Here is a 20,984-nt window from a genome sequence, read left to right as displayed (position 1 = left end):
ACCACCACTTTAGTCCTAGTTGATACCACTGAGACTGTTTCTTTGTAAATGAACCGTGCATTTTGATACCGCCACTTTACTTTTCAAAATTAACTTAATAATTCCTGATAAGAGCTTTAAAATCATAGTATATATATGCACACGCACACACACACACACAAATCCAACTTATTTCAGACTCTCTTCTAGAAAAATGAGTAATATTGACATATTTGGACACTGAGATCAGGTATATGATTAAAAGGTGAAAACAGAGGTAATGATGCAGATACTCCAGTTACAAGAAAAAGTTTGTCTGCTTTGCCTGGTAATTTAGCAAAATATCCAAACTTGTAGCATAACAAATCATCATAGTGCTCTGATTGAATACATTACAAAATAGTGTTAATATGGGCTTGTGAGTCAGGTGCATGACATTTTTTATGCTTTAGCTGCATCATTCTGCTTTTACTATTGGTGTTTTATCTTTAATGATACCCAACCTGCTCTTGTCGTTTCTTTGGCTTGTTTGAAGTCAGCAGAAGCACTCTTTCCTGGGTTTTACTGCTTCTTCAGAAGAATGCACAGTATTTGGAACAAAACCACTTTTAACCCCTTCCCAACCATCCTGAATACAAATTTCTCCCTTCTTAATAAGTTCATATATGTCTCTTGTCAAGATTGTGAAGGATTCCTCAACATTTGTGGCATTTTTTGCTGAGGTTTCGATATACTTCATACCACAGTCTGCTGACAGTCTTTCAGCTTCTTTCCTTGTAACTTGGCGTTGTGAAGCTAAATCACATTTATGTCCCACTAGCAGAAATACAATCCGAAATGGCTGGACATGCATTTTTGCTTCTTCTAGCCAATCCCTCACATGTTCAAAGGACCGTCGGTTAGTAATGTCAAATACTAAAAATCCACCAACTGAGTTGCGGTAGTAAGCTCGAGTTATTGATCTGAAAAGGAAGTAGAAAAAGTTGTAAAAGGTTGACTTGGTCCTCCGTCCCCACATCCCCACCCTCAAGCAATGTAGCACTATCACAGAATTTGAAGATACTTAAAGTGATTTAATTGGAATGTATAAATCAAGGATAAAGTGTCTTAATAGAAAATTAAAGCCAGTTAGATAAAGAAATAAACACTTAACTGGTATTTCATCTCGAACTGTCTTATGATTATTTCTTCTTATTCTTAAATATCTGATATAATAATTATTACATCACTGTGGTTGAAAATATGCATAGAGAAAGACTAGGTGATTGACATGGGTTGTATAGCAAACCAGACCTTAAGAATCCTCCCCTGTCATTTAATTAAATGAACCCCTCTCTGTATCAGTTTAGGAAGCAGCAGCAAGGGAGACTGCTAGTCTTGTGTTATACTTATTCAAGAAACCGGAAACTGTTCTATGGATGTGAAATCTCAATCTGAGGTGTGCTAATGATTTCTGTTTGCCCTCCAGATTTAATCTCTGCTCTTCTCTGGGCCTCAGGAATCTTTACCCACAGCTTTCTTCAGGTCTTCTTGTACTCTGGCTTGCAGTTGGATTCACACAATGTAAACACTGCTGGAGGAATGGAGAGTCTATGTGACTCCCAGTGTGGCACAGAGAGTCTGTATGACTCCTGGTGTGGCACTATAACAGAAACACTGGACTTCAAACCACAAAGTTTGCAGTTCAAACCCACCAGCTGCTCCTCAGAAACCCTATACAAGGGTCACTATGAGTCAGAACTGACACAACAGCACTTAACAGCAACAACATATGGAGATTGGAGAGGTAAGGGTATATATCCTTTTTGTTGTTGTTTTTAATCTCTGCCAGAGGAGCTCTGGTGACACAGTGGTTATAACACTCAGCTACTAATCAAAATGTCAGTGGTTTGAACCCACCAACCACTCCACAGGAGAAAGACATGGCAGTTTGCTTTGTAAAGATTACAGCCTTGGTAGGGAGGAATGCAAGAGTTAAAGTGAATAGAGGTAAATACTCTTAACTGATGGTACATGGAGGGGATTGCAATCATTGTAATGAAGCAAAGTATATGATTTGTTGAATGTAAAACTAATGATGTAAACCTTCACTCATTTCACAATAAAGGCTTAAAAATAAAAAAAGAAAAGAAAAAAGATGGAAACCTTGTGGGGCAATTCTACTGGGACCTATTAGGGTTGCTATGAGTTGGAATCAACTAGAGGGCAGTGGGTTTTTGTGTTTTTGTTTGTTTCTGCTGGGCTATGTCTTGACAGTGGCTGTGTTCCTGTCTCTGGCCAAGTTTCTTCTCCCATAGCTACAGTTTTCACCAGGCTCTGGTAATACCATCTCATTCCTTGCCCATTCCAATGGATAATGTTTCTCACCATTGCTGTCTTTGATTGCTTCAACAACCTTTGTTGATGATTTTAACCGTGCCTACACTTCTGGAGCTCTGGTAGCATAGTGGTTATGAATTGGGCTGCAAACCTCAAGGTTAGCAGTTCGAAATTACCAGCTGTTCCACGGGAGAAAGATGAGGCTTTCTGTTCCTGTAAAGATTTACAGCCTCAGAAACCCTGTACAGGGTCACTATGAGTTGGAACTGACTCCACGGCACATAACAACAACAACACTTCTGGAAATGGTTACTTCATTAAAGTCTTTTCAGTTAGCCCTTCAAGTGTGCCATTTGTTTCCAGGTTGAATCATGAGGCAAGGTGGCAAGGCCATATGGTTTTGTTTCTTGCCTTTACGTAGGTTGTTCTATCTACCAAGAGTGTTCTCAACAGCTTTTCTGCCTGGCAAAAGCATTTCTTTTCAAGAGCCAGCTGAATAATCCCATCATCTGAGAAGCCTTCCCTTCCACTCACCTCTTTACCTCCATCTCTTCTAGGCACACCTTCTCTTATGACTCATGGAACTTTTTGCATATTGCCATTAAGAATGGATTTGCTAGTGTGTCTCCCCACTCAGCTTAAAGCCCTTTGAAGGTTAACCATTTATTTTCATTTATGTATCTTTCTAACTATTGGCCAGTAAATGACAGAAGTCCGTAAATGTCTTTTATGTTGGATTAACTAACTTTCTTTGAGAGTTGTTGTTAAATGGAAGGTGCTAACTGTTTTATGAACCAGAGATCCCATGTTTCTCAATTCCAAATTCTCAGGATCCTGAGCATTGAGATTATCCGTAAGCAAACTCATCTGCTTGTTAAGGCATTTAAGATCTTTGTGGAAGGCCAGTGGATTATCTGTTATTCTCAAACTTTCACATGCCTTCATTATTCTAAATTACAGCTCAGTTCAATGATCTGATACCACAAATACCTTTGTTGTGGGAGTGTGAAGAAGGAAGTATTTTACTCACCCTTTCTTTCCTTTACTCCTGCTTCACTGATTCTCCTCAGAATTCCCAATAGAGATTCCCAAGTGACTACTGAAAAAGCAACAACCATAAAACCTTTTCTCGAGGACTACTGTGCCATATGGAGTCCTGCTGTGGTGTAAGCACTTGACCTCAAGATGGGTTTGAACCACAAGGTCAGCGGTTCAAACTCACTAGCGGCTCCTCGGAAACCCTATACAAGGTCGCTATGAGTTGGAATCCACTTAACAACAACAACTGTGCCACATAGCCAGTGACAATAAGAAAAATGTCCTACCATCTTTGCCAGGCTATAAATAATGCAAGAAATTAACTTAAAATTTTTTTCGAAGGCCATCTAATTTATTATATTTTTGCTACTCGTCTTTACATATATGAACTGAGATGTTTAGTGCCTTGAATGAAACCTGATGTATGTCTATGTTATTAGAATGAAAGCTGTAGTTAAATTAGTACTAAGACTGCGGTACTTTTCCCACTCCTGCATTTAACTAGGCATTACTATAATTTAAAACTGGACACCTGGTATAGTGCTGTAGGATCAGCACTGGACTGCGAGCCACAAGGTCGGTAGTTCAAACCCACCAGCTGTTCCTCAGAAACGCTATGCAGGGTAGCTATGAGTTGGAACTAACTTAACAGAACTTAACAATAAACAACATGATTTTAAAAAATATTCTCTTTGAAATTGAAAACCCAGTGTTGAAATGCTGCTGTATTGGGCAGAGGCATGTCTTATACTAAAGCAAATACTGCATTTTTTAACATTTTATATGTAATTTTGAAAAGATATTTGTAGTACAGTTGGTGGATCAATATATAAAATAAACTGATAGCAAAGTATATGGAGTATATTATATAAAAGAACCCTTATTAATAATTGGAATAAATGGTCTCAATATGACACCTGCCTTTTTCCACATAATAATCTCTAATTACTGGTAGGGTACTGTGGGGTAATGCACTGGACTGCAAGGATGGTTTGAACCGCAAGGTTGGCAATTAAAGACAGGTCTTATAGACATGATAAGGAACCATCTCCTGCAGATCTTTCTTTTATGATTTGGGACACTGAGGTTTCTAGAAATTCATGAAGGTACCGAGGAAGTACGAAGAAACTGTAAAACATCTAGATGGGAGGCTTCTCTACAGAAAACTCAGATTTGATGGTGAGAAACAATTCTTTATAGGCAAAAACATTTTATTGTTGTTGTTGTGAAGTGCTGTTGAATCGGTTCGGACTCATAGCGACTCTGTTTAGGGTTTCCAAGGAGTGTCTGGTGAATTTGAACCACCAACCTTTATGTTCAAACCGACCCTGCAGTCCAGCACATTATCCTGCAGTGCCACACCAGGACTCGAAAACATCTTATTAGTTTATAATTTCCTTCGGGATTTTGAAAGTCTCAATGAATGATAGGGAGGAAAATGGAGGGGAGAGAAAAGAAAGGAAGGACAGGAAAAATGAATGACAGATGTTGATCTGGTGGAATCAGGTGTCTTATGGGAAAAAGGGAATTGTGAGACTACTCTCTGGTAAGAATGGTAAAGGGAAAGCATCACCCCTATATCCATTGTAATGGTAGTGTGATGGAAAGGTGAATTATGGAGAGCAGAAGTCTTAGTTACAAGCTTAGCATTACCCCTTGTTCTTCTCAAGTGGAAAAGCTGGTTCGATTATAAAAGACACCTGCTGGGTTGTTTATACCTTGGATGCTATACTCTCCTATCCCATTCTACCCGAGTTCCAAAGGAATAGTTCTCTCTGAATATTTTCTTTACCTCTTTACCTTACCTGAAACCTGCTGGTTCTTGAGAACACTGCTTCCCCTGCAGCAAACTCATGTTGCTCAGAAAGGATCAGGAGGAGATGGCTTCTCCTTCCCCAGATAATTATTCTTTCTCAATACTTGTCATCCTGTGTAATGATCTTCATTGGGATGAATGATCTAATGTCACTTCTTAATTTCTTGATTTCCTCATCACTAGTGATTTTTTTCTTTCTCAATTCTGCCTGTCTCATACACTTGTTTTTCATCACCAGAAATTTTCACCACATCCTAAACTGCAAATTATATATTCTACATTTTGATAGGAATTTCTCAGCCTTCCAGCATATTTTTATCCTGATAATTCTTTCTTTCATCAAGAGTTGCAATCCACTGTCCAACTCAATAACTTTCTATTTATTAACATCTTTTTTTTTTTTTAATCATTTACTTCCATATTTTAGATTTTAAAAGACACAATTGCTCTCTTGGAAATATCTTCAATTCCCAAGCCCCCTTTCCTCCGCCAAACTCATCTGGAAAAATCATACCTCTGGATTAATCTAGCATACAGCTGAATGTTTTTTGGGGAAAAGTTCTCTATCAGGCACACCTGATATCACTATAAATTAATTATAGCCTACCCCAAGTAGTATTCGATACAACCAAGAAATACTGCTTGGGTATTAGGAGATATTCTTCTGATACTAGGGAGATGCCTAAGAGTATCAGAGGAAACACTTTTCCCTCTTCTCTCACACTGAGATTTCTATCATAGAAAGATCCCCCACCAGAAGTGGCTGCTCTATTTGGTTGGAGACTTTCTCAGGCTTGTAGGCAGGACCTTTGTGTGCTCAAGATCAGTACTCTTGTATGGTATCCTTTTTCCCACGTTCTTTATCCATGCTACTGGCTTGCTAAATATGAGGTGGGCAGGTGCCCTGTCTATTTTTCTCACTGCTGAATACCCAGTAGCTTTCAAGTACCTGGCACTTACTGGGCATTCAATAAATTATTAGTGAATGAATGAAAGATTTATTCAGTCAGAAACATGAAAACAGCTGTTGGAGAAACAGAATAAACAGCAGAATGAGTAAGGATTTTTTAAAAATTGAGGTAAACTCATATAGTGTATAATTAACTATTTCAATGTGTATTAATTAGTGATATTTTGTGTATTTACAATGTTAGGCTCTCTCAAGCTTAAAATTTTTTCACCACTCCCTAAAAACCAAATAATAATTTACCTCAATTTAAAAAAAATCCATACTGACTCTGGTTCATATGGTAATTCTATGTTTAACATTTGGAGGAACTACGCAACTGTTTTTCACAGAAAGTAGGAAGCTTGAGGGAAAGAGATGCTAATACTAGCAGGATGAAAAAAAGGATGCACCCAACACTAGACATACTAGTAGAGGCATATTGGTAGTGCGCTCTTCCATTCTCATACTGAGTTCACTGAGTTACTATGCGCATATTAGTATTGGAGAAGGGAAAATGAATTAAAAGTTCAGTAGCACATATATCCTAAAGAAGTATAACCATGGAAATAGTTACCAGCAATCTCTGTGAAGTTTCGTACGGAAAGGTGTCGTGTTAATGAAATCTCTCCAAAGAAGACAAATTGTGGCATGTTATACTCCCTGCCAAGAAGAAAGAAGATGAATACTAGGTGAACCTTTGTAGAGTTTGGAAGAAAACAACTATTTGGATGTGCTTCTCTGACCCACTAAAGAGCTCTGGTGGTGGTCTGGGTTGTTGCTGGCCTGCTAACTGCAAAGTCGGTGATTCAAACCCACTAGCAGCTCCACAGGAGAACAAAAGAGGCTGTCTAGGCAATGGCAGTGGGTTTTTGTTGTTGACTTTGCTCTCTTATCCATTAACTGAGAGACTCCCAAGGCTGCCAACTTTAATAGGACTGAGAGCAAGAGAAGTACCCTTAGCTGGTTCAAGCTGTATTGTAAACAGCTTTGCCACTTTGTCCACAGCCGTCAGATCTAATGTTGCCTGCAGCAAACTGGAATGCTTTATCAGATCTGTAGAAGCCTCCACTGGGCAACTGCAGGAGTGGCACATTCTGGAATAAAGACATGCCCACTTTGTTAAGAGCTATTATTATAGGTTTGCGAAATAGTTCTTGGCTTACAACCTGCTTTTGATAAAGACTAAATGCCTGTCTGTGGAACACCAAGTGACTGAGCCCTTTCAGTGTCCATCACGTGCTGGGTGTTTTCTGATTCAGCAGCCTAGAACTTCGTCATCAAGCAGAAGTGGTAAGTAAAGGCAGAAATGTGGGGCAGGACCTCAGGGAACCTGGAGCGACACGGCTCACACATTCTGTGCACCTACTCGTGCAGCATCCTCTCAACTTATGGTCTTAACTGGATTTCCCTATAATTAAAAAAGAAAAAAATTCAAACCAGGTCCCACAAAATATGCTAGCATCAGCCAGCCCCATTCAATGGTGAAATCAAAGATCAGTGGAAAAGAGAAATCCTCCCGTTTGTGGAACTTCTAGTAGTACATCTCTTTGTATACTTTTTCCAGAAGAGATGCAGAGATGTAAAGTAAAGATCTATACCAATTTATGTGCAAAGGCTAAGGAATTGCCATGTTGGAAAAAAGAGATATGTGGAAGGATCTACAATATGTGAATACTTGTCTGCTATGTAGTGTAGTGGTTATGAATCAGGCTGCGAGCCGCAAGGTCAGCAGTCCGAAACTACCAGCAGTTCCGTGGGAGAAAGATGAGGCGGTCTGCTCCTGTAAAGATTTACAGCCTCGGAAACCCTGTATAGGGTCGTTATGAGTTGGAACCGACTCCACGGCACATAACAACAACGACAACATGTGGATACTTAACATACTCTCTCTTTAAGTTCTTAATAATTGGGAGAGCAAACTTCCTTCTCTGTAGTTATTAGCCCTGGTGTAGCACCATGGAATAAGCACTTGACTACAAGGTCAGTTTGAAATGCAAGGCTGGTGGTTCAAACTCACCAGCTGTTCCTTAGAAGCCATATACAGGGTTGCTATGAGTTGGAACCTACTTGACGACACTTAACAACAACAACATAGTTATTAGTCAGTAATTGTTAGTCCAGTTTGGACTCAAATAAAGTGACCCTGGTAGAGATGGAGGCTATGCTTGGGCTTACCAGAGAGTTTCTCTTAGTGAGGTTGTCACTGTTTATTACCTAATTTTCTAGCAGCTACTAACACTATCGTGGGTAGGGCACCATCATGGAGGGGACACTGATAGGTCCTCAGTGAAATGGATGTTTAACCTGGGTTCAGGCCATGCTAGCACCACCATCCATGAACTTATGAAATAACTGATACATAGTCGTAGTGTCTCACCCGTTGCTACCAACTGAAGAATTCACCTAACAGTGGAAGAGATAGAGTAATGGGCTGGTGTCATGGGATTCATTGGTATCATCATGCTCCTACTGCTTTATGCCCATGTCCAGGAGCTGACACAGTATGATCCTTCAGAATGTACACACTTTAACGAGCAATATAGTTGGTGGTGTTTATTCTATAGACAGAAGCTGTGATGTCAGAGCAAAAGGTGAAAGTGGAGATGACGGTACCTTTCACTATTGCACTTAATAACTCATCAAAATTTCTCGTTGCTTCTAATCTCTGACACTGAACTCTGATTTCAAAATTTTAGTATCCAATAAAGAAATCCTTTCACTAGAGAACCCCATGATGCTTCTATAGAATTAGCAGCTGTGACTGTCAACTGGCTATTTGGGGTTTCTTATAGCTCCGGGTGATCAGGCAGAAAAGGGACAATAGAATAAAAGTTCTACAGTGGGGGCCACACAGGCCTTCTGTGGACCTCCTGTGATCTTTTAATGCATTCCAATCCTGGTTCTCCAGTTTCCCATCCATTCCTGCTGCCCAGAAAAAACTTCTGTTTTTGGTTAAGATCCTCAAGTTAATTTTATTCCTGGCAACCAAGAACCTGTCTGATAGTGTCTACATATGTTTCTTAAGGAAAGAATGATATAAAACAAGATCACAATTATTTTATAACTTTCAACATATACATAGTTTTATGAAACCAAAGTTCATTCTTATACATATATTTACTTTAGAATACAGAAAAATTGTTTTTCTATTTATGTAATCATTTTTTACCTTTTTCCTGAAATAATATGTAGATAGATGGCAACATTAGCCTTGTTTACATTCACAAAGAATTACTTAAATGCATAAGTAATACCATCAAGTGTGAATGCTATGTCTTAGGGAATTTGGAATCTCTTTGGAACAATTGACATGATTACCACAGTTCTAAAACATGTAAATGATATCTCAAGTTAAACAGCTATCCCAAACGGCACTTAAAACAAGATGCTGTTGTCATATGACAGGCAAAGATCCATAGGGCCTGGAGTATTCAAGATTATTTATGTAGGATAATTCCTTATATATACATGATATTATCTGAAAGAGATAGGATTATATAGATCTGATGTTATTAGTGTACTCAGTATGGTGGTGTAGGATAAGCATTGGACTGGTAGCCAAATCCAGTTCAAATCAGCTGTTCCTTGGAAATCCTATACAGGGTTGCTATGAGTCGTAACTGACTTGATGGTACACAATGGCAATACATGTTATCATTATGAGTTTAGTTGGGTGTACTGGGTTTATGAGGCAGAACAGACTCGACAGCACATAACAACAACAGGTGGATGCACACAAATTTCTTTAAAAGTCAACAAAATATCGAACACTTTGTAACTTACTTAGTGAAATGAACCAGATGTCTCATCCTGGAAATGCCCTTCTTGTGGCTTTGCCAGTTGTAGAATTTGGCATTTAGAGGATCGAAGTACTTTGATGCCAAAAGCTCTTGGCAGCGAGTAGCCTATGAATGCATTAGCCTTGTGAGTGCCTCTTTTTCACCATGACATTACATTCTGACTGCTCTTCTGGGAACAGTCATCATGTTCATGCTTTATTTACCTGCTTCACTTGTCTTGTATTTCTGGCTCTTAGGACTGCTTTCAAGAGACTGGAACACAGCCCCCACCTCTATTAACTATTACTGACCCTAACATCCTCTGCTCTTGCCTAAGACTCTTTGTCTACAATTAAGGGTATTATTTCTTCACACATTCAAACAATTAAAATTAATTTTCTTTGTATAGTTCTAGGGTCTTTCCATTAAAAGAAGGAGCCCTGGTGGCACACTGGTTAAGTGCTCAGTTGCTAACCAAAGGGTTAGTGGTTCAAACCTATCAGTAACTCTGCAGGAGAAAGATGTGACATTCGACTTCTGAATCAGTTCCCCTACAGCCACCTTTCATTTTTGCATGACCATCATTTTATGATGGTGAGGCCTTCTCACCATCTCCAGCACTCTCTATTCACCTTCTATGCTCTAGTTTCCTCTGTAGCAGTGAGTGAGTACATTTTGGCAGCCTATACACTTTTTTCTCTCCAGTCTATTTGATTATAGCCTGTTTTCTCCCATTAGAAGATAAGTTCCATGAAAGAAAGGATTTTTTGCCTTTTTTTGAAAAAAAAAAGGTGTATCCTTAGTATCTGGAAGAGAAATGGGCATGCATGAGTCCTACCAATACTTATAAATGAATAAATAAATTATTAACTGAATTAGTAAGTTCATATCCCATCAAATTGTGCCCAGGCAGCATGCAAATGTTGAGCAGATGGGAGAATGAGGAATACAAAAAAAGTTTATCTTTTTTCTGTGTTTTTAATAGGAATTATAAAGTTCAAAGGGTTAAATAATGGCACACATAGGAATAAATATATAAGTGAAATCAACCACGTTTTCTAAGTAACTGCTGTATTTAAACTGATATGAATTTAAATTGTACTTTGCAGTGGATTCTGGAAGGCAGAACTTGTTATGTGTAAAAATCAAAGTACTTTATTTGGAAAGTAATGAGAAATGTTTCTAGCTTCACTAACAGTCTGCAAGGCAGAGTGAAAGGATATTTAGTTTCCAATTGTTTGCTATGGTATCAGAAAACATACCAAAGATTTCAAAACTCATCCTAATATTTTCTGATATTCTTTTGCAGAACAATGATTCGATCTTCCATTTCTCAAAATTATTTATTTTCTATACAACATTGTGGATTATGTGATGTAACATAATTAAAGAATAATTTTTCTTGGGTTATAATCCTCCTACCACTTTTGTAGCGTAGTGGTTACGAATCGGGCTGCGAACCTTAAGGTCAGCAGTTCGAAACTACCAGCCGCTCCGCGGGAGAAAGATGAGGCTTTCTACTCCCGTAAAGATTTACACCCTCGGAAACCCTGTACAGGGTCGCTATGAGTTGGAACCGACTTGACGGCACTTAACAACAACAACAACAACCACTTTTGTGGCTGCACTTTTGTTTCCAGACAACTTTCTCTATACTACTTTATTTCATGAGCCTATATGTCTCTTCTCATGTCCTGGAACTCATAACCAATGTTTATCTTTTTCTCATTTCACACTACTCTACATGGGGTTGGGGTTGGGAGAGTGCAGCAGAATGACTTTACAGGATAGACAGTGCACAACAATGTAGCATTAAAACACTTTTCAACCAGGACAGGAGGCCCGGTGTAGTGGAAAGAGCACTGACTACAGATTTACACAACTGCGCTCATGTATACACCACTAATTAGCTCTAAGGCCTTGAACAAGTCAAAGCCTGTCTGGACATTAATTATATTCTTTCAAATAAGACTGTTATATAAAATCATCTCTTTGGGTCTTCCCCAGTCCTATGCCTGCAGTTATGTATCTACCAAAATGACCAGAATGTTGGCCACAGGGTGGTTGACCTTTATAGCTTCTTTCATGTATCTTTTTTCCCTCCCTCTCATTTTCTTGGTCTTTGTTTTCAATTCCTCTCTTACTTATTTTCTGCTCCTCTGTTAAAAAATTAACTACATCTCCTTTTCTATTTTTCATTCTTCCCAGCATCTAGCCATCTGTGCCATCAGATCTGTCTTACATTTCCCTTCATATTGATTTCATTCACTTTCTTTTTTTTTTTTTTTAATTCCTCTAGTCAAGTTCTGATTATCAAGCCAAAAAGGCTAGGTCAAATGGGTACTGTCTGCAACTTTGGGTGTTCTTGTGCGACTCCTCTCACTTCATATCAGCTGGATGCTTCACTCTCAGCTCTAGCCCTCTGTGGCTATGTCCTTGTCCATAGGCTCAGGTGTCCCCAGATCACACTACAGTTTGGACCAATCAACCCTTCCTCTTCTCTCTCTCATCTCCAGGTCAAGGGGAGTCTATGGAACGTGGTTGAACTCAGCCCATTTTGTCTTTGCTGCTTTCCCCCCTCTTCCACTCACCAGTAGACCAATGTGGTTGCAAACAAGCTTATATGCCTGCTAATGTGTTCCCTTTGAGTTTCATTCTTAGAGGGTGATTTCATTAACTTTGGCTTTCTTCATCACACAGACTAGCTGTAGCTCTTTTATGTCTAAGAAATCTAAAATTATGAGGGTTCATCTATTTTTCCTTTATCAGTTTTTAAGTTTTCCTAGTGATTTATTCTTAATGGAAAGTTTGTGCTGAGAATAAATAATCAGATATTCTATGCTCTGTGGCACAGTGTAACAACTGACTAGAAGTCAGTCAAGAAGATAGACCTTTTAATTTTGAATAAGGGATCAAGATCAAGGGAATAACAAGGGCTACTAAGTCTCTACCCAAAATACAGTATCAGGTGTTTTAAAAGGGAGACCTGGTGATTATCCAGAAACATCAGTTGAAGAAACATAGAAAATCACATGAGTAAAGAAATTATGAGAGGGTTCTCAATTTATTACTAAAATTTGAGGCATTCCCTACATTTTTATTCTTTATGAGAAGTGTGTTTTGCAGGACATTAATGCTGCAAAGTGCTCTATGTTAAAGGATGCTACTTTGGGAAACAATATATGAGCCCTTGAAGGTTCACAATGTGTATTAGTATGTTAAAAGCTCAGAGAAGTCCTGCAACAGTTCACCATTTCCAAAACGATTTGATCAAGGAACACTGTTCTCAAACTGTATCTATTAATATCACTTTGGACAATGCTTTCTCTGGAGAATAATGATAGACCATGCCTAGAATTTGAAAATCTATAATCAGTCATCAAGTTCTTAATATCTACCTAAATTCCTTATGTAGCATTCTCATTCAGTGTCTTTCTCGAGAAGAGGTTTCAGTTTTGGCCACACACAACTGTTTTGTACATTTGATGCAGGAATTTATGATTAAGGCCTTAATCTGCTTGGAGCCATAACACACTAAGTCCTATGAAAAATGGACAAGAAAATGGGAATGGAGAAGACTCACATTTTGCCAAGAAAAGTCACTGAGGACCATTTGGATATAGATCATTAAAGACCTTTCTCATATGACTTCTGATCCTCTCACCATATTGTTGTTAAGTGCTGCCAAGTTGGTGCTGACTCATAGTAACTCTGTATAGTGTTTCTGAGGAGCTCCTCTTTTAACAGTCCAGTGCTTATTGTACAGCACCACACCAGGACTCTCTCACCATATTGTTGTTGTTAAGTGCCGTCGAGTTGGTTCTGACTCAGAGCGACCCTATATAGGGTTTCCGAAGAACAGTTGGTGAACTTGAACCACAGACCTTGTGGTTCAAGTGGACATTGAAGTCCAGTGCATTAACCTGCAGCCTCACACCAGGACTCCATTAGTGAAGAAGAAACAAGACTAAGGGAGAAGTCTCAGTTACCCTACTGCAAAATTTACTGATGCTGAATTATTCTTGATGGTTCCTATATATCTTAGCTATTCATACCAGTGGGTAATCTTAAGGACTTACTATGAGTAGTACAATAATTTTATTTAGCAAAGTAGGAAGGAAAATATAAATAATTTCATTATATTTCAAGAATGTTTATGAAATAAGACCATAGGTGGAATCCTAAACCCCACCCAGAATCTTCTGAGTTGGGAAATTTCCACTTGAAAGGACAAGCAGACCAGCCTGGAGCAGCTAAAAGAACAGAAGATACTTCTTGAAGAAAGACTGACAGGAAAAACACAGAAGAATAATGGCAGTCTGACTGATTACTACAAGAACAAGCAAGTTGCTCACCCAGGAGACTTCAAGGCAAGTGGTCGGGTCCCCTCAGGGCAAACCCCTTTCCAACACTAAAACTCAATGGGAATACACGAGCAGACATGCGCTCTGATTGATGACCACATTCATCACCAGTAAGGGGAAGTGAGGGAAAAACAGCAATGAAGCTGTGAGCTAAGCCCTAGAATGTTCAATGACTCCTGTGAGCCCTGGTGAGACTTGGTTGGCCAGCAGTATGGCAAGACTTGGGGACTCTTGGGCCCAGAGTCAGTGACATAGCCACAGAGGATTAGAGTGGAGAGTGAAGTATCCAGCTGATAAGAAGTGAGGGCATATTCATAAGAATACCCCACACTTATAGTGACTTCATAAGAACATAAGAACACCCACTTGACCTGACTTCAATGACTGGATTATCAGAGCTCAACTAGAGGAAGAAAGAAGAGGAAAAAAAGAGTAGTCTGATACAATTTGATGAATTTGACCTACACCTATGGATGCAGTAGCTCAAAAGAGGGAACAAATCTTTACAGCGAGGATCATTCCCACCCCCTCCATACACAGAGTAGATAGGGATGGGCAACTTGGACATTGGCTACCCAAAATGGTGGGGAGGGGCTACAAAGGCAAGAAGTGACTGGCTTACAAGCTTTCAAGAGGGAGCCTAGATCCAGAGGGCATGGAGGAAGGTAGAATCTCCACTGAGTAGTATCCAATCTGTCTAGGTGGGGCTGATGAAAGGAGATGGGGATAGGGCTCTTGTGGTACAATAGTGAATAATTGTTATCAGGACTGACTGTGAATGTTGAAAATGTAAAGGTAGACGTTTTCTAGCAAAAGGAGGGGAGTAATTGACTTTGCAGTCCAGAAGCGGAGGTCCCCGGGACCATCAAGGGAGAATAGCGGAGAGCCGGGACCCTACCCAGAGGCAGTGATACCAGAGATGGAGGCAGAAATGATGACATCGTGGAGAGATGGAGTGGCTGGGGGCTCTAGACCCAGAGATGGAGAGGGGCTGTGTGCTGATGACTGGGGGAGGGGAAAGGGGGTAGGCATTCAACCTTTGGTTGGTTGGTGATGCATGAAGATGGAGGGGATTGTAACCATGGCAATGAAACTATATATGATAGGATGAACATAAAGCTAATGTTCTCCCATGTAAACGGTCACATAACTCACAATAAAACATTAAAAAAAAAAAAAAAAAGAATGTTTATGAAAGCACAGTTAAGAATTTAAACTAAATTAATATGTCAGGTATCTTTAAGTGCTGTTGAGTCTGTTCTGATTCATAACAACCCTGTATTGGGTTTCCAAGGAGCAGCTAGTGGGTTTGAACTGCTGACCTTTGGGCTTGCAGTCCAGTGTTGATCCTACAGTGCCACAGCTAGCCACCAACAATCAACCTTTACTCAGTAACACTTACATACAGAACTATGTTAAAAGCTCTGACAAGTCCTGCAACACCTTAGCATTTCCCAAACTATTTGATCGAGGAACCCTTTTCTCAAATTATATCTATTAATATCATTTTGGGAAATATGTATTTATATTTTGAAAGTCTTTCAAAGTTTAAACAGTATACTTTGAAATTTAAAGCATACTTTGACCTGTTTCACATATTTCTGGAGCTCGTATAGATCCAAACAGTATTAAAAAGCAATTCTTTTCAGAAGACAATGGTTTTTACCATAATAAATATTCTGTAATTGGACAGGTACAGTTAGCAATTTTTAGTTAACTTCCCTGAATCATAAATGATTGTGATAGTTAAGGTTTGTGTCAACTTGACTGGGCCAGGATTCTCAGTGGTTTCATGCCTGAGGCAGATGTGTTACAAGACATTGCTAAATATTCCCAGGAAACACCTCCAATTATTGCTTCTAGACCTAAAAGTAGTCTTAAGTCCCAGCAAACTCCAAAGAAGAAGTACAAATTGTAACCAAGGAAGAACTACGCTACACTCCAAGAGAACTGCTTGGTTTTTCTAATATGCATTACGGGTGTGGGATAATGGTGCTAGGAATGTAAAATTGGATTAGTCTGAGTTTCTTGATATGGGCCCACTAAGCACAGATTCTTCATTCAGTGTTTCAACTCAACACATTAGGATATAGTAAATTACTTGACTGGTTTACTGAAGCATGGATTCTGTGGTGCCCTACAATACATCAAGGTGAAGTACCAGACCTGCCTTGGTATTCTGTAGAGAAAGGTATCCAAAGGCTTTAGGAAACTGGTATGTTAGAGTGGGTTATCAGCATAGACCCATATGCCCACACATGGAGTGCCCAGAGGACGTGTCTTTTACCACAACAGCTAGGAACAAATTTGTGAAGGGAGCCCCAGCATCCTTAAAGTCTGCTGTGATTGCTGTTTTATGTAAACCAGATTTGACAGTGGGAACTGCCCTTATTGAATTAAGAATGGGGCTGATTGGACCCCGTGGTGGTAAATGCCAAGTGGCAGCACTCCGTGGAGGTAAAGGTCAAGTTGCTGTGGTTAAGTGTCATTGAGTCAGTTCCAACTCATTGTAACCCTGTAAAGGGTTTCCAAGGAGTGACTGGTGGATTTGAACCACTCAAACTGACTTTGTAGTCCAGTACTTATCCTTTGGCACCACACCAAGACTGTTCCTAGCAAAATAGATGGGAAACCTACTAAATATTTACTTGACCTATACACAGCACTGATTCCACTGAACTGGAAGTTAAGAATGCCCTTTGGCCATTTTGGGCTCCTCATGCTTCTTGACCAACAGGCAAAGAAGGGAGTTATTCTATAATCAGGATTGATCCTGATTTTCAAGGGAAATTTTGGATTGACGTTACATAATGGATGTAAAGAAGAATATATGCGGAATCCAAGAGAGTCCTTAGAACATCTCTTAGTACTACCATGCCCTGTGATTACAGTCAATGGAAAATGACAGCAACCCAATTCCAACACAACTATTAATGACCAGACACCACTTCAGCCAAAGAACCACGATCTGTTGCAGGCAAAAGGGCTATGGAATGGTAGTAGAAGGTACTTCTAAACACCGGCTACAACTACTTGACCAGTCACAGAAATGACAACTGTAATTGTTATGAATATTTTTTGTGTGTGTGTATGCATCATTTCTTGTGGCCTGCTTCCAATATATTAGACACTCAGGTAAAGCTTGCTTGCTCTCTGCTGAGTCTGGCTTGTCCTCTAATCTTTGGTTCTTTGAGAGTCCTCAGCATCCTGCTTACTTACCTGCCTGTCTGTCAGATCTACTGCCTGCTGGACCTGCCTATCTAACCAGCTAATCTTGGTTTATCTGACCTAGACTTGGAATTTTCCCACCTCTACAACTGTGTGAGCAATTTCCTTAATAAAACTTCTCTCTATATATATATCTATATATATATATACACACATATACACATAGTTATTGTTGTTAGGCGCCATCAAGTCGATTCTGACTCATCGCAACCCTATACAGGGTTTACAAGGAGCAGCTGTTGAATTTGAACTGCTGACCTGTGGTTAGCAGTCCAGTGCTTATACGACAGTGCCATACCAGGACTATCTATCTAAAGTTTTGCTGGTTTTGCTTCTCTAAAGAACCCAGCTTAAGACAAAGAGTAAAATTGATTAAAAGTAACTGATATTTAAAAGCTGATCTTTTAAAATAAAGAATTACATAACTTTATGCTTTATTTCAGAAAGAAGTGAAATGCCTTATTATTACAAATTCACTCATACTTATAGGAGCCCTGGTAGCATAGTGGAGAAAGCAATGGGCTGATAACTGCACGACAAGTGTTTCGAACCCACTAGTGGCTCTTCCAGGGAAAGATGAGATATCTACTCCCTTAAAGATTTCAACTTTGGAAACCCTATGGGGCAGTTCTACTCTGTCCTGTATGGTTGCTATGAGGCAGAATCAGCTTGAAAGCTATGGGTTTAGTCAAAGTCTTAAGTAGGATAAGAATAAATGGCTCTTAATATTCTAAAAATAAGCATTCTTGGACTGTCCCAAGAAGTTCCTCTTCAAAACGTTAAGAAACATAGCAATGGAAGGTAAATTGTTAAATCTTTATATGTCATTCCAAATTCACTAACAATGGCTGGAAATTTCCTCTTTCCCTCTCAGACTGAGTAAATCACTTTTCTTTGTGTAAAAACTGTACTGTCCTGATGCAGTGAAATACAGATAGGTCTCTTGTGATACAATAGTGAATAATTGTTATCAGGGCTGATTGTGAGGGTTGGAAATGTAAAGGTAGACATTTTATAGCAAGGAAGGGGAGTGATTAACTTTTCAGCCTAGGAGCGGAGGTCCCTAGGACTATCAAGGGAGAAGAGCAGAGAGCGGGACCCTACGCAGAGAAGCAGTGATGCCTGAAATGGAGTCAGAGATGATGACGTGGAGCAATGGAGCAGCTGGAGACTTTAGATCCAGAGAGGGAGAGCGACTGTGTGCTGAAGACTTGGGGGGTACGGGGGAAGGATTGCATGGAGGGGATTGTAACCATGGCAATGAGACGATATACGATAGAATGAATGTAAAACCAATGTTCTCCCATGTAAACTATCACATAATTCACAATAAAACATTTAAATTTAAAAAAAAACTGTACTGTGGTTATTTATGTATTCACAACAGTTTCTCTAACTTTTTTCCTAGCCCATTCTTTGAAAGCTAAATGTGGAACCAGTGTCCTCATTGTGGCTTGATGAGAAAAAATTCCAACACAAATCAAGAGTATTTGTAACTCTACCAATAGGAAGACAACTTAAGATAAAGCATCACTTCTCTTTAGTAATCATCCTCTTTTATAGTACATCTACTCTGGTAGGATCTTTATTATTTTCAAACAATAACTTTGCATGCTTTGGTCCTCCAGTCACTTCTCTCTTTGAAGCATTAAGGGATAGCTTTTTTATTGATAGATGAGAGAGAATAGAAGGGAGAGACTGGTCAAGGTATCACTATCCAAAACAACAGGAAGGAAACGCAGGAAGACTCCAAAGACCCCAAGAATGAATTTTACCTATTTCACAAGCTTGCCTATTCTTGAATCAAGGCCTTCAAACAATTGGTGTACAATATTTAGTTTACTTCTAGATACATAATAATCTTCATGTACCAAGAAAACACTGAGGTTGTGGCTGCATATGCTAAATCAATTGGTTTACTGTAGAAAAAGAAGGAAACAAGAAAAATGTTTTTCAAATTCCACAATCACTCAAAATGGTCTGATTGCCTTGAGTACACAGTGAAAAATATTTCTAGAAAATAAAAATATGTTTAGTTACAAGGGTCATCTTTTTATTTTATGCTATACTTGTAAGGTGGAGGGAGAGAGAAAGAGAGGAGGACCCCCAACGAGATGGATTGGCCAAGGGGCAGCATTGATGGACTCAAGTGTGGTGACAGTAGTGAGGTTGGCCCAGGATTGGGCAATGTTTCTGCTGTGCATAAGGTCGCTGAGTCGGTACCGACTCGATGGCACCTAACAACAACAAATAGTTGTAAGAAACTATGTAGGCTTATTCTTATATACCATTTTATTCATAACTACAATAAAAGAGATACTTTTTTGAGGTAACTGCTTACTTTCTTCTTCTAAAAGTAGATTATTGTGGGAGTATATAGTAGTTGTTAAGTGCTGTTGAGTAGGTTCCAACTCATAGTGACCCCGTATAGAGTTTCCAAGGAGTAACTGGTGGGTTTGAACTACTGACAGTGTAGTATAAATTGACCTTTTGGTCCAATACTTAACCTACAGTGCCATACAAGGAATCCTGTGGGAGTATAGCTACAGGTATATATAGGTTTATCAGAGCTTATTTGTATATTTGTATTTACCTTTGTTGCAAATATATCCATGAATGTGGTGAAGCATACAGAGAGCAAAGTTATGAAAAATTCTCAGACAAAATCAAACACCTTAAGGGAATGAACTATTGGACCTGGGCTCAGGACCACAGTGTTAGGAGACTCCAAGGTGAATTGGCATAACACAGTCCACAAAGACAATGTTCTACATCCTACTTTGGTGAGTAGCAAGGGATCTTAAAAGTTTGTGAGTGGCCATCTAAGATGCAATCATTTGTGTCTGCCTGTCCAGAGGAAAGAAAGTGAAGAAAATTGAGGATACACGGAAACAATTAGTCCAGTGGGTTAATGGACTACACAAAAATCAGTCTTGACTCTGAGACCAGAACTACATGGTGCCTAGCTACCACTATCAAATATTCTGAAAGGGATCCCATTTGAAGTTCCTGGATAGAGTGAGAGAAAAATGTGGAACAAAACTCACAATCATAAAAAAGACCAGGTTTACTACTCAGGTAAAGACTAGTAGAACCCTCAAGATTATGGCCCTGAGTCACCCTTCAGGTCTGGAAATGAACTCACCCTCATGGCTCAATATTCAGTCAAACAGACTGGTCTATAAAGGGAACAATAACATTAGGGAGGGACCCATACCTTAGAATAGGGGTGGGGAGAGTCTGGCCAGACTCTTGGTCTGGCTTTACCAAGGCAACCACAGTTCTAGCCATCACATTATTGTTATGTGCCGTTGAGTCAGTTCTGACCCACAGCGACCCTGTATAAGGTCTCTGAGGAGTGGCTGGTGAACTTGAACTGCTGACCTTGCAATTCAAACTGACCTCACAGTCCAGCACATTAGGGGTGCGTTAATTAATGCTTGACCAAATATAAATATAGCAAGCTAATTTTTAAGTTCCAGTCTTGGAAGGGGAAAAGTTCTTTTTTTTTT

General features: G+C 39.4%; 1 protein-coding gene across 1 annotated transcript in view; it reads right to left on the bottom strand.

Annotated features, from left to right (window-relative positions):
• Positions 1-301: 301 nt before the first annotated feature.
• The window catches only part of RAB39A (RAB39A, member RAS oncogene family), a 26,919-nt gene continuing 6,236 nt past the window's right edge, over positions 302-20,984 (bottom strand). The window contains exon 2 of the mRNA XM_006833798.1: positions 302-941. Coding sequence (XP_006833861.1) covers positions 515-941 — 427 coding nt within the window. The 3' untranslated portion in view covers positions 302-514. The remainder of the gene's footprint in view (positions 942-20,984) is intronic.

Source organism: Chrysochloris asiatica, unplaced genomic scaffold, assembly GCF_000296735.1.
Source record: "Chrysochloris asiatica unplaced genomic scaffold, ChrAsi1.0 scaffold00008, whole genome shotgun sequence".
Classification (NCBI taxonomy): Eukaryota; Metazoa; Chordata; class Mammalia; order Afrosoricida; family Chrysochloridae; genus Chrysochloris; species Chrysochloris asiatica.
This window is presented reverse-complemented; position numbering and strand designations above follow the sequence as displayed.